The 11,893-nt window shown below is 51.7% G+C and overlaps 1 protein-coding gene across 1 annotated transcript; it reads left to right on the forward strand.

Moving 5' to 3' along the window:
* The first annotated feature begins 1,622 nt into the window (after positions 1-1,622).
* LOC119102813 (uncharacterized) lies at positions 1,623-5,575 on the forward strand. The gene is made up of 4 exons (XM_037226265.1): positions 1,623-1,766; positions 2,879-3,148; positions 3,870-4,290; positions 5,496-5,575. Exons 1-4 carry the CDS (start codon positions 1,623-1,625, stop codon positions 5,573-5,575), a joined length of 915 nt encoding a protein of 304 aa, XP_037082160.1.
* Positions 5,576-11,893: the final 6,318 nt, after the last annotated feature.

Genomic DNA, 11,893 nt, shown 5'->3' on the forward strand with positions numbered 1-11,893 from the left:
GTGCCGGAACCTGCGCGGACACATTTAGCCACTTTCAATCAGCTAGAATGGCATTTGAGAAACATTGTGTGACCAACACTGCAAACGCATAAGTTTTTGATGACTCCGATTGATCGAATTTATCCATCATATATATATATATATATATATATATATATATATATATATATATATATATATATATATAGTCAGTGATAGCCTCGGTAAGAGTGCTAAAAGGAGAGGTGAGTGCGTGGGGAGGGGGGGGGGCAGCGAAGGCGAGACTGCGAGCGGGCAGGTATATATACATATATATATAGCCATGAGAGCCAGTAAAAAATGTGAAACCTACCAAGTTCAGGGTGGTCAAAATCCCACCACAATCAAATGTTTATGGTTTGGAGATGCGAAACTGGCATACACGCCAGTGCGATAGAAAACGGGACCGTAAGTTTGCCTTGTGATTTATCTGAAACGGGCAAAACATACTGATTCACGAATACACAACAACATAGGCGGATCCTGGGGGGGGGGGGGCACGGGCCCATGGCCCCCAAAAAACTCTGAGAGTGTGTTTTGACCCCCCCAAACATTCCCAGAACTTCATAAAAGTTTCGTCTGCTTACCGTCTGTTTTAACTTTGATGGTGCGGTACCAAACATTTCTTTCCGTTCCGGAAAAACAAATTCGTGAAGAAAAGTTGGCAGCGGTTTGAATATGAAAACAAAACGCATGTTGACACGGCTTAGTCATACTCGGCGCGTTTGCATCGTGTTTGATAAGTGCACTGGACCTTGGATCCCACACCAGCCAGCTGGCGACGAACGGATGCCCCCCCCCCCCCCTCCCAAAACTCCAGGCTAGATCCGGCCTGAACAGCAAGAAATGTCGGAGACCTGCAGCATGACGATCATTGGTCTATCCTACGTCAGCAGCATCGTCGACAATGGCAAAGTGAGAGGAATAACTATTGGCAACAGAATAATACGAAGCACACCAAAGGTGCACACAGCAGCTTTCACACATCTAACACAACACAAAGACCCTGTCATTGAGTTCAGTGTTTGTCAAGGGGAATGATAATCTGAAAATGGAGGCATCAAAATAATAGTCAGTGATAGCCTCGGTAAGATTGCTAAAAGGAGGGGTGAGTGCGTGAGGGCAGGGGCAGATCTAGCCTGGAGTTGTTTTTTTTTGGGGGGGGGGCAACCGTTCGTCGCCAGCAGGCTGGTGTGGGATCCGAGGTCCAGTGCATGGTGCCTCTCGCGAGTACCTAGTAGGCACACCATTCAAGCACCGAAATGCTTTTGAATCTTAAACAGAAGTTAAAACAAAACAGTTAAAACAGTGAAGCTAAAACAGATGGTAAGTAGACGAAACTTTTATGAAGTTCTGCGAATGTTTTGGGGGAGTCAAAACATGCCCTCAGTTTTTTTGGGGGGCGTGGCCCCGTGCCCCCCCCCCCCCCTCAGGATCCGTCTATGCGTGTGGGGGGGGGAGGGAGGCAGCGAAGGCGAGACAGCGAGCGGGCAGGTAGAAAAGGTTCCTTGCGCCTCTAAAAGGTCTTGTGGACTCTCGGTTTTGCCATGGGAAGCTATAGCGCAAGTGCAACAACTCGACACATTTCCAGTCCACTGAAAAAGATGGCTGCAAAGGTTCGAAAATTGCTCTACGAGCAGAAGAAGCTGCAACAGGAGCTGCAGAGGCGCGGCAAGCGACCCAAATGCCTCAAAAGTACTATGGATGCCCTCAAAGAAAGCCGGATCGTCGATGCCGAGCTTCTCGGGGTGACCCGATCTCGATTTGAAAACCCAATGGTGTCAGCGCTTTTCACCAACGAAGTTGTCAATGGTGGCAGGAAGAAGTGAAGTGGCCAGAGGTATTCAGAAGAAATCAAGAAGCTCTGTCTCACCTTCCACTACAATTCCCCGAAAGCATATAGGTTCCTCTCAAAGAACTTCTCTCTGCCGGGTGCAACATCGCTATGAGAGTGGACGAGAAGCGTCAGCTGTGAGGTGGGCGCCCTCCACGAGGTGCTACAGACGCTGTGCTGTGAAGTGACAGCCAAGAAAATCGACCCCAACTGCTGCTTGATGGTTGGTGAGAGGGTGATCCGGAAGGCGAAGGTGTACTGGCAACCCAAAGACAAGTTCGTTGGTCATGTTGATCTGGGTGCAGGGGACGTGGAGGACACGAGACTGGCAACAAATGCCCTAGTGTTCATGGGCGTTGGTCTCAAAGGTGTGTGGCGCCATCCTGTCGCCTACTTTCTCATAGACCACATTTCAAGTGAGACTCAGACAGAACTAGCCAAGACTGTCCTGTGTGCTTTGAGCGATGCAGGACTGAAGGTGCGAGCGTTCGTTGCCGATGGACTCCAAGCCAACCTGTCCATGTTCGGCCACTTGGCCGTTCAGAACCTGCAGCCAAAACAACTTCAGCTTCCCATTGTTCCTAACTACTTCCTGCATCCTGCAACCAACCAGAAGGTGTATGTTCTGCTGGATGTGGTGCACATGCTGAAACTGCTGCGAAACCTCCTTGTTGAATGCAAGAGCCTTCAACTGGATGGTGAAGAGGTGTTCTGGAAGTATATTTAGGTAAGAGTATGCCAAATTTAGTAGTAATAGTAATAATAAATGATTTAGTAGTAATTCAGTCCCAGTAACACCAAGTATAATGCTAAAAGACTACTTTTTACTTAAGTATCACTCTGTTTTTCTGCATACATCTATCCGATCATCTGTGTAGTTGGCGTGTAGGTGCATGGGTAGAGACTTGAGAGACTTAACTTAATCTGAGAGCACGGCGATACTCTTACACTAATGACTAAACCTGTTCAGCTCGTTTTCAGTATTCTGCAGCCAAGGTAAAATAACAATTGTGGATACCTTCACAGGCGCTGTACGACCTGCAGCACAGCGAGGGCATCCGGGCGGCCAACAAGCTCTCTCGCCTGCACGTCCAGTACGAAAAGAACAAAATGAAAGTTAAGCCTGCTGCCCAGCTGTTCAGCAGCTCGGTGGGCAAAGCTCTGCTGTACCTAGAAGAGTCGGGCCACCATGAGTTCATCGGAGCGGGGGCAACGGCGCGCTTCATCCTGCTGGTTGATCAGGCATCCGACTACCTCAACAACAGCAACCCCTACGGGAAGGGCTTCAAGACTCCTGTAACTGCCAACAACTTGATGTGAGTTAAATAAAGTAGCATTAAGAACAGCCTGATAAATCGAAAGGGTGTGTGTTTTCTTTCCCCTAAGGAAATATATTACGATTGCCAAATGCCAGCTATCACTTACACAGCATCAACAATGATGCTAGTGAAATGTTCCTTGAGAATGGCGTTGGCATATGGCGTGATGTGCTTTTGTGTGTGATCGCCCGTTATCTCCATAGGCAGATCAAGCGATAGGAGCAAAATGTCCCTAAGTGAAATGTGGGGCAAAAATATGTCTTATCTCCCTGCCGCTGGCCACTTATGTCTTATGCTCCCCACCCCCACCCCATCACCCCTTCCAACCACCAGGCGAAATTGGCCATTCAGGTATGTATGGGCAATCCCCACCCCGGTCGTCGATCAAGAACGCGTGAACTGCCCGCTCCCCCACAAACAAAATGTAACGACTGGGCGACATCTGGTTATCACCAATTCATTTTGAACATCATGTTGTAAGGGCGGTTTGTGGCCCAGTAATTGCCTCAGTAAAGGCTATAGATGTTGCTGTTATTCCTTTTTGAGTGTGCTGACTGATAATCATTTCCGCAAGGCTCCGATGTGAGTTTCTGGCCGACTTCAGTTCCGTGCTGTTCCGGCTGCAGACAGCATCAGGCGAACCGGTACTGTAGACGCGACGCTTCACCCCGGTCCTGGGTCTCTGTCTCGCGACGCAGACCGCCATGGACATCAGTGAGGCCCTGCTGGAGGAGGGGTTCGTCTATGTACTGCCATACAAGGTGTCCCAAGACCATCTAGAGCTGCTGTTTGGCCGGATCCGACGTATGGGCGGCTTCAACAACAACCCAAACGTGGCCCAACTGCAACATGCCATGCGCAGACTCATACTGCACAGCTTCATATCGCCATCTGTCACCGGGAGCTGCACGTCACGGGATGAAGGTGACGACGGCCTGCTCCAGATCCGTCGTCCAAAACGGCAGCGGCCGACGCTCAGCGAGAGTGACCCGATGCCGGCGGTCGTGCAGCATCTCCTCACGACGGAGGACACCGGCTCGGGGTTCGTTGACAACTGTGTTGGCTACATCTCCGGCTATGTGTGCCGCAAGCTGATGGAAACGAGCGCGATCGGGTGTGGTGAGTGCATTAGTGCACTTCTGTGCAACGAGGACAACCCTCCGTCGCATGAAGTGATGGGTCTCGTAAAAGTGCGGGGCAACGGCGGGCTGCTCATCCCGTCGGCGTCGACGTACGCGATCGTCACGACAGCTGAGCGGTATTTGACCGCTTTGCATAAGTGTCGTAAGATGGACCGAGCGAAATTGTCACTGAGTATCAAGTGCAGTGTCCTGGCGCAGTTAATGACTGAACGCAGCCACGAACTGTTCCCTGGTGTGCAAGACCATATGTTCGAGCCGCGAGCGGATGAGTGCCATGCTGTGGTAATGGTAAAGCAGATCGTGGCCAGGTATCTGCGTGTCCGTCTCCATGCCTATGGACAGAATGCTACAGTGAGTGGAATGCTCCGCACCCATGTGAGGCACAACCTGTACAAGCAGGTGCTCTTCGCACACCAGTAGTGAAATACATCAGTAAACACCTGCGCTGGTGACCGCAAGTAGATTTAATAGTTACATTAGTTTTGGGGCTGTAAGGTGCGTGGACATGCAAGTCCTGTGCATTAGTATTGTTAGTAGTACGGTGTATATACTCTGAACAACATAATATACTATGCGTAGCTGTAATATGTGTCGACGTGTAAGTCCTGTGCATTAACGTTGTCAATAGTACGGTGTACATATTCTGAACAACACGATACACTATGCGCATATCTTGGTGCCTACACAGCTCGCAGGAGTACCGAGCCGACGGTGCTGGACGTAGCTTATATTCTTGTAACGTACCAAATCGAGACATGAGCTCTGGTCTTATCTGAGTAGATGGGGACAGACCTATTCTCTCACGCAGGTGAACAGCATGCATGCAGTGCACACAAAGGAATAACCATACCCTGAACTTAAGCAACCCACCGGGGCAGTTGCTTCGCCCATAAACAAAGACGTAAGAATTACCTCCGTCTCCCAACAGGCTGATGCAAATGATGAAACTGGCGTCTGCCGAAGTGCCGCCTGCGAAAAGATTCGCGCTTTCCAACGACTTTGGGTCATCGGTCCGACCTGGGAGAACCCAGCTGTCGAATACATTTAAAACTGGGTACAGCTGGCTAACATTCATGGCAATTATCTTTCTCGGCTTTGCTTCTGACTATCTCAAGTCGTAGCCACAAGCCAGGAGAGGGCGATACGACTGGCCCGGCCCCTCTGCCCGCTGGAACGTTGCAGAGGACCACATCCAGATGAGGGCTAAAACAACTGTTTCCAACGTTATCATGTGGTGTATGGCAGTTGTTCAGGGCGCCTAAGCGCCAGGCAAGTGGGAGTTGCGCGAGAGAGTTGGCCTTGGGTGGTGGCGCGTGGCGGGGGCGCGGCGTGTTCGGACGCCTCGGACGTTATATTATTGTTATTGTTGTTATTACCGAAGTATAGGGCAAATACTCACGGTAACACCTGACTTAATGTTTGGTCGGGCTGTGAGAGCGGACGATGCTACATATCGTTATTGCATCTTTTCTGTCTTAGAAGGACCATCTGTTTTCTTCTGAGACCAGATATCACCCTGCCTTCCCCTCCCCCCACTTTTGCTACGACGCAAAATTGCTAAATCAGTATGCCTAGATTAAGCCGTCAAGCCGCTACCCATGCCCTTGGAGCAACCTTTGCTGTGCCGTATTGGGTAAAATTGATGTCTTGAACAGCCCCAGAATTTTCAAGGCCTTCGCTCCCATCATTTCCCAATCACGCGCCTCCGAAGGTCGGCCATCCGCCATAGGATTACCATTGCGAAGCTGACTCTTGCCCCTCTCCGCGTCGTGGCGCTAGCGTCGCAAGACGGGAACAACCGGCTGGTCGCCGCGCCAATGGGAGCAGGCTGTCTAGACTTGTATAGGTCAATGGTGCACACATTTCCGCGGCGTCGCCATACATGCGTAAGGCTCGATAAAACAAGGCAATGCTGTATGGAGATCACACGACGGTGGGAGCAGTGACGTCACCATCCAGCTTCATAACGCACTACGTCACTTGGACTGGTCAGTGCGGCGACATTTGACCAGTTAGGGTCAAGAGCGCAATACCGAAATTTTGAACGTCACGATATGTCGGTGTTTTGCGTGCTTTCACAACCCCGCATCGGGCATCACTGCCCGTTGCTCCTCACCTCGTGCAAAGCTGTCCAATGAGCTCTGAGCAGGCCGGCCGTAAACCCAGCACGTAGGCGCCTCGGGGCAGGCGAATCGGCTGGATAGGTCAGAAAACAGGGTTTGGGGTCATATGACAACATACAAGCTAACAACCAATGGTAGTGGAGGCCACCAGGAACCAGAATGCTGGTAGAATGCATTTGTTTTTACATCCTGCACACCGAACTGGATTAACTTTGGAGTGCTTAGACTGGGGACCATGCAACCGGGTAAAACGCAAAGCACTATATTCGCCGTTGGCACACTATTGATCCCCTTCCAGTATGATACCTTCAGCTGGAAGGTATCAGCTATTATGACTTTGGCAGTGCGTATCCGCCCTCCAAAACGGAGGGCGGTTACGCAGCGGGCTTATACACCCTCCAAAACAGAGGGCACTGGTCTTATACACCCTCCAAAAATCTTTCAGATGGTTGTTCGTGTCAAGCACACGCGGATGGCGGCCTTGGAGGGAAGCAAGCGCAAAAATGCAGAATCCCGTGCGAAAAGTCGGCTCTGTGCGTGATAGACATCAAACGATCACGAAATCCATCAACTCACTCTGAACCAGTCCTATTCTGATCACGAATTATCGGCCGCCGGGTCCGCATCTCCAGTGGATCGATGGTTAGCGTGCTGGTCTCACACGTGGTAAGCCCGGGTTCAAATCTCGACGACGGCCGCTGTTAAATGGGTGGCTTCATGGTATATCGACGTGGCGTGATGATGTGAACTCGCTTCACTTCTAAGCGGATTGAATTATAACTTGGGACTTTCATATCGGACAGCACCGTAGTTTCTAATGCCAAGGGAGGGAGTCCGCGCCCTACAAAGATATTGAGGATCCCGCGAGGGTTGACCTTAAATCTAAATGAGTGTGACACACTCAATAGTAAGTGGAAATGGCGCATACGACGGCGCCGGCACGTAGAATTATGTTCGGCAATGGCGCCTAAAAATCCATCGGCGCGTATTCGACTGCTGCTCAAAGGCGAAAGCACCAAAGCCAATAGGGACGGAACCTGAGCGGTCATGGCTGCCGCAGGAGACCAACGAAGTGACTCCCGTCAACAAGTAAAGGGTTCTCAGAGCAAGCAAAAAGAACTCAAGGCCAACGTGGTGGGCCCCTAAACGATCGGTAGTGCCTTGACAGGCCGACATATGACCGGTCATAGCACAGGACCCTCCGAGCAAAGGGGAATTATTCAACACTATAACTTAATTCCCCTGTGCAATCAAGAGGGTACGGGCAGATTAACAACACGAGTCTCGATGGGAATGAAAAATCAGCCGCAAATGAGACCAAAGGGAGACGCCCTCGATCAAAGTAGAGGGCCCCTGAGTATCGAGTGTCTCCGTGCCTTACCTTATTAAAGCCCTAGGAACAGCACAAGGCCCTTCAAGCAAGTAGAAAGAACCTGAAATTTATATGAGCAGCTGAGTGTACTCTGGCATATGCGGCCCCGGAAAAAGTGTATATGGCATTTCGGACGAATGGGAAGAATCCGCGGAGGAAAACCCGACTGATCAACAGTGCTCAGGCATGGAGGCAGATAGCATTCCAACAGCACATTGGGCCCTACGAAAAAAAGTGGGAAGGTATCACGGGTAACGTGGAAAGCTCCTAAGCGATCAGATTGACGCCGGAAGTGGACTTATAGGGACAGGCAGCCAGCAGCGTAATGACTCTAGACAGCGTAAGGAGCCACAAAATTTTCCCCAAGCAACATTTTCTAAGTCAGCGAAGAATGATCTTCGTTTACTTATGAACTCTTTACTTTTGCTAGCAATGGTTCTTGGTCATCTGTAGGCCCAAAGTCATCCAATTTTGTTGTGCTTTTGTTGTAAGAAAACTCCGTCCGTCCGGCCGGTTATGCGCCCCTTCGGAACCTTAAGGTTCCCTCGGCATGGTCCTGTGACTTCCCCCCCCCCCCACACCCTCTGCATGCGCCACCAGCCCGAGCAGGTTAATGAATGGGGCCCACTAACAACATAGGGTCATCCATTCAAATGAGAAATACTCACGACGCAATGCGTAGGGCTCTGAACGATCGAGCGCGCCAGAACAGGTTAACATATATGGCCCCCGTCAAGAGTTTGGGGCCCTCCGTTCAAATAGGAAGTATTCAAGTCCCAATGTACAGGGCCCCCGGATGATCGAGTGTGCCCGAGCAGGTTAACAGACAAGGCTCCCAAAAAGAGCGTAGGATCCTCCATTCAAATAGGAAGTATTCAAGACCGAATGCAGAGGACCCTCGAATGATCCAGTGTTTCAGAGCAAGTAGACATACAGGCCCGGTGAAAAGTGTAGAGTCCTCGATTTAAATAAAAAATACCCAAGACCCAAGGTAGAGGGCCCCCGAATGATCGAGTGCGCCCGAGCAGGTAAACAAATATGGCTCCCAAATAGAGCGTAAGGCCCTCCATTCGAATGGGAAACACTGAAGATCCTAAATAAATGGCCCCATAATGATGGAATGCGCCCGAGTAGCGTGTCAGGAGCCCGACGAGAGCGCAGGGCTCGTCATCCAAATAAGAAGTACCCAAAACTCGGTGCGGAGGGCCCACGAAAGATAGAGTATACCCGAGCAGATTATCAGGTGACCCAGAGAGGAGAGTAGGGCCCTAAATTCAAACACCAAGACCCAATATATAGGGCCCCCGAACAATCCAGTGTAGCAGAAGCGGCTAACAGATGGGGTCCCGGCCAAGTGCGTAGGTCCCTCAATTCAGATAGGAAGTACCCAGGATACAACGTGGAGGGCCCCCGGATATTCGAGCGTGCCTGAGCAGGTCCATAGATGGGGCTCTGGCAAGAGTGTAGGGCCTTCCGTTAAGATATGAATTACCCACGGCACGATGTAGAGGGCCCCGAATAACCTAGTGCGCCAGAGCAGGTTAAAGGATAGGGCCCCCGAAAAGAGCGGAGGGCACCCCATTAGAATAGGAAGCACCCAAAACCAGACGTAGAGGTGCCCCACGATCGAATGAGCCCGAGCACCTCATCAGATGGGGGCCCTGACAGGAGCTTTAGATTAAGAGGTATGTAATTTTTAATACCTATTTTTTACCTCATTATGAGGTACCTAAAACCCCGTGCGGAGGGCCCTGAAAGATTGAGTGTACCCGAACAGGTTATCAGGTGACCCCGATGCTGGCAGAGGGCCCCGAAATTAAACACCGAGAACCAATGTGCAGGGCCCATCAGCAATCCAGTGTGGCCGAGGAGCGAACAGAGGGGGCCCCGACAAGTGCGTAGGGCCCATTCAAATAGCACGTGTCCAAGGGCCAATATAGAGGGCCCCCGAACGATCGAATATGTCCGAGCAGGTTATCAGGTAGCCCCCCCCCCCCTCCCACAGAGGCGTAGGGCCCGCCATTAAAAAAGAAGTACCAAAAACCCAGTGTAGACGGTCTCCGAACGACTGAGTGTGCCCAAGCAGGCCATCAGGTGGGCCTCCCCCCCCCCCCCCCCCCCCGACAAGAGTGTAGGCCTTAAGCAAGTGACAGAGAATTGGAAATGCCCTAGACCAATGTAAGGGACCCATGGGCATATGGCAAGTGTGTCGATAGGTTAAGCGATACCCACGTAAAGGGCTCCTGAGCAACCGAGAACACCCCGGCAGATTAAGGTATGGGACTTTGGCTACCGCTCACAGAGCCCTTCTGGCGAATGGAAATAATTCGTGGAAGGGCCCGTGATTGACAAGACTGCCCCGGCACGCTAACAGGAAGGGGCCCAACAACAGCGTAGGGCCCTCCGAGCAAATGCAAAAAAAAAATGAAGGACAGCGTGGAATGCTCCTTAACGACCGAAATGAGCCTGCAAAGGGCATATAGGTCCCCCGGAAACAGCATGGGGCCCTAGACGATGTAATGGGGGTTAAAATTGCCAGTTCACAACTTTTCTGATCATTGAGTAATTTTTGGAACTTCTCTAGGCACTTCACTTTCGCTTACAACTGTTCTTGGTGGCCTGGAAGTCGAGACACACAGTTTTGTTGCGCTTTGTGTTAAAAAAACTGCACCTGTTCGACCGGCTATGGGCCCCCTCGGAGCCAATAGGCCCCTCCGGGGCCCAAGGGGGAGGGGCATGCCCTGCGACTCCCCTCTCTGGATTCGCCCCTGCTTGTTACCGTACGTTTTTGGGGGATCCTTTTGTTACTTTCCACTTTTTTGCCCCTCCCCGAACTCAGTTTGCCCGTGATGTCGGACTTTCGTGGGGAGAAGGTGATTGATCCTAAGCCTAAAGTGGCATTCAGGTGACCACGACGAAATCTCAAATGGGAGCACCGAAAATCCGATATGGGACCCGAAGTGCTGGCTAAAGGTCATTGAGGGGGCGCGGGTCGGACCCTCAAATACCAGCCAGAGGGCCCGTTGCACCGATTGGGCCCCAGCCTGGGCCTGGGACCCCATTTCCCAAGCACGGACAAGGTCAGGAGCCGCGATTTACATTGGCCGGTGCACCCCGGGCCAATGAGGGGCTCCTGTGTCGGCCAGGGGCACACAGCGCCTAACCGGGGGTCCGGTGTTGACAAGGGCCCCGAGTTGGTCAGGGAGTGTACGAGGATGCACGAAGAGGGACCTATGCGCCCTTCAAGACTGACGATAAACGAGCGGATGGGAAAGCTGAATGACCGTAAGGCTGCAGGTCATCCGGGCCCGCATGGCTGTGATCCCAAGTGTCAGCCAATATGCCTCTTTCGCCGATTGTGGACCCCTGGTACAGTGCGGACACCTATTTCGGCCGGAGACCACTACACCGAATAGTTGACTCCGTGTTGTTCTGAACCCTGGGGCCACATTTCTCTAGCAGGAACGGGACCGCGGCCCGCGACTAGCATTGGTCGGAATCCCTACAGCAATGAGTGGTCTTTTGACGGTCAGGCCCCCAGATTGTCCAACAGGGGGTCCTGTGACGGAATGAGTCCCGAGTCGGCCAGGAGTGATCCGGGCCCCTTGCGGGACCCTTCACTCCGTTTTAGCCAAGGGTTCGTTGGCCAAACATGGGTCTCTGTGCCAGTTATTGGATCACCTGCGGTTATCAGAGATCTTGTTGCCCCAATGAGGGCTCTTGCGCCAATTCCGGGTAAAATGCCCCGGCCAGAAGCCGCTAGAGGGCCTTCCGCGCCAGAGAGGGCACCACTATAGGACGCACATTTGTGAGGGCCTGTGGACGAGCTCATCAGGCGAACCCGCCTCCATATCGCGAGAATGGCAGCTGGTAAACACTCCGGGCTGGGACGTAATGGTCTTTAAGCTCTTGCCCGGAAGGGTAGTGCGCACCTAACTTTTCATTAATTGATTATGACTTACGGTTGAGCATTCCCAGATGAAATAGGACTGCCTATGGTTACACAAGTTGCTGGCCTCATTTAGATTTAGCTGTCAACCTTCACGGGATTCTCAATATCTCTGTAGGGTGTGGAGTACCTCCCC

The sequence above is a fragment of the Pollicipes pollicipes genome, unplaced genomic scaffold (genome assembly GCF_011947565.3).
Source record: "Pollicipes pollicipes isolate AB1234 unplaced genomic scaffold, Ppol_2.1 Scaffold_5724;HRSCAF=6776_pilon_pilon_pilon, whole genome shotgun sequence".
NCBI classification, from domain to species: Eukaryota; Metazoa; Arthropoda; class Thecostraca; order Pollicipedomorpha; family Pollicipedidae; genus Pollicipes; species Pollicipes pollicipes.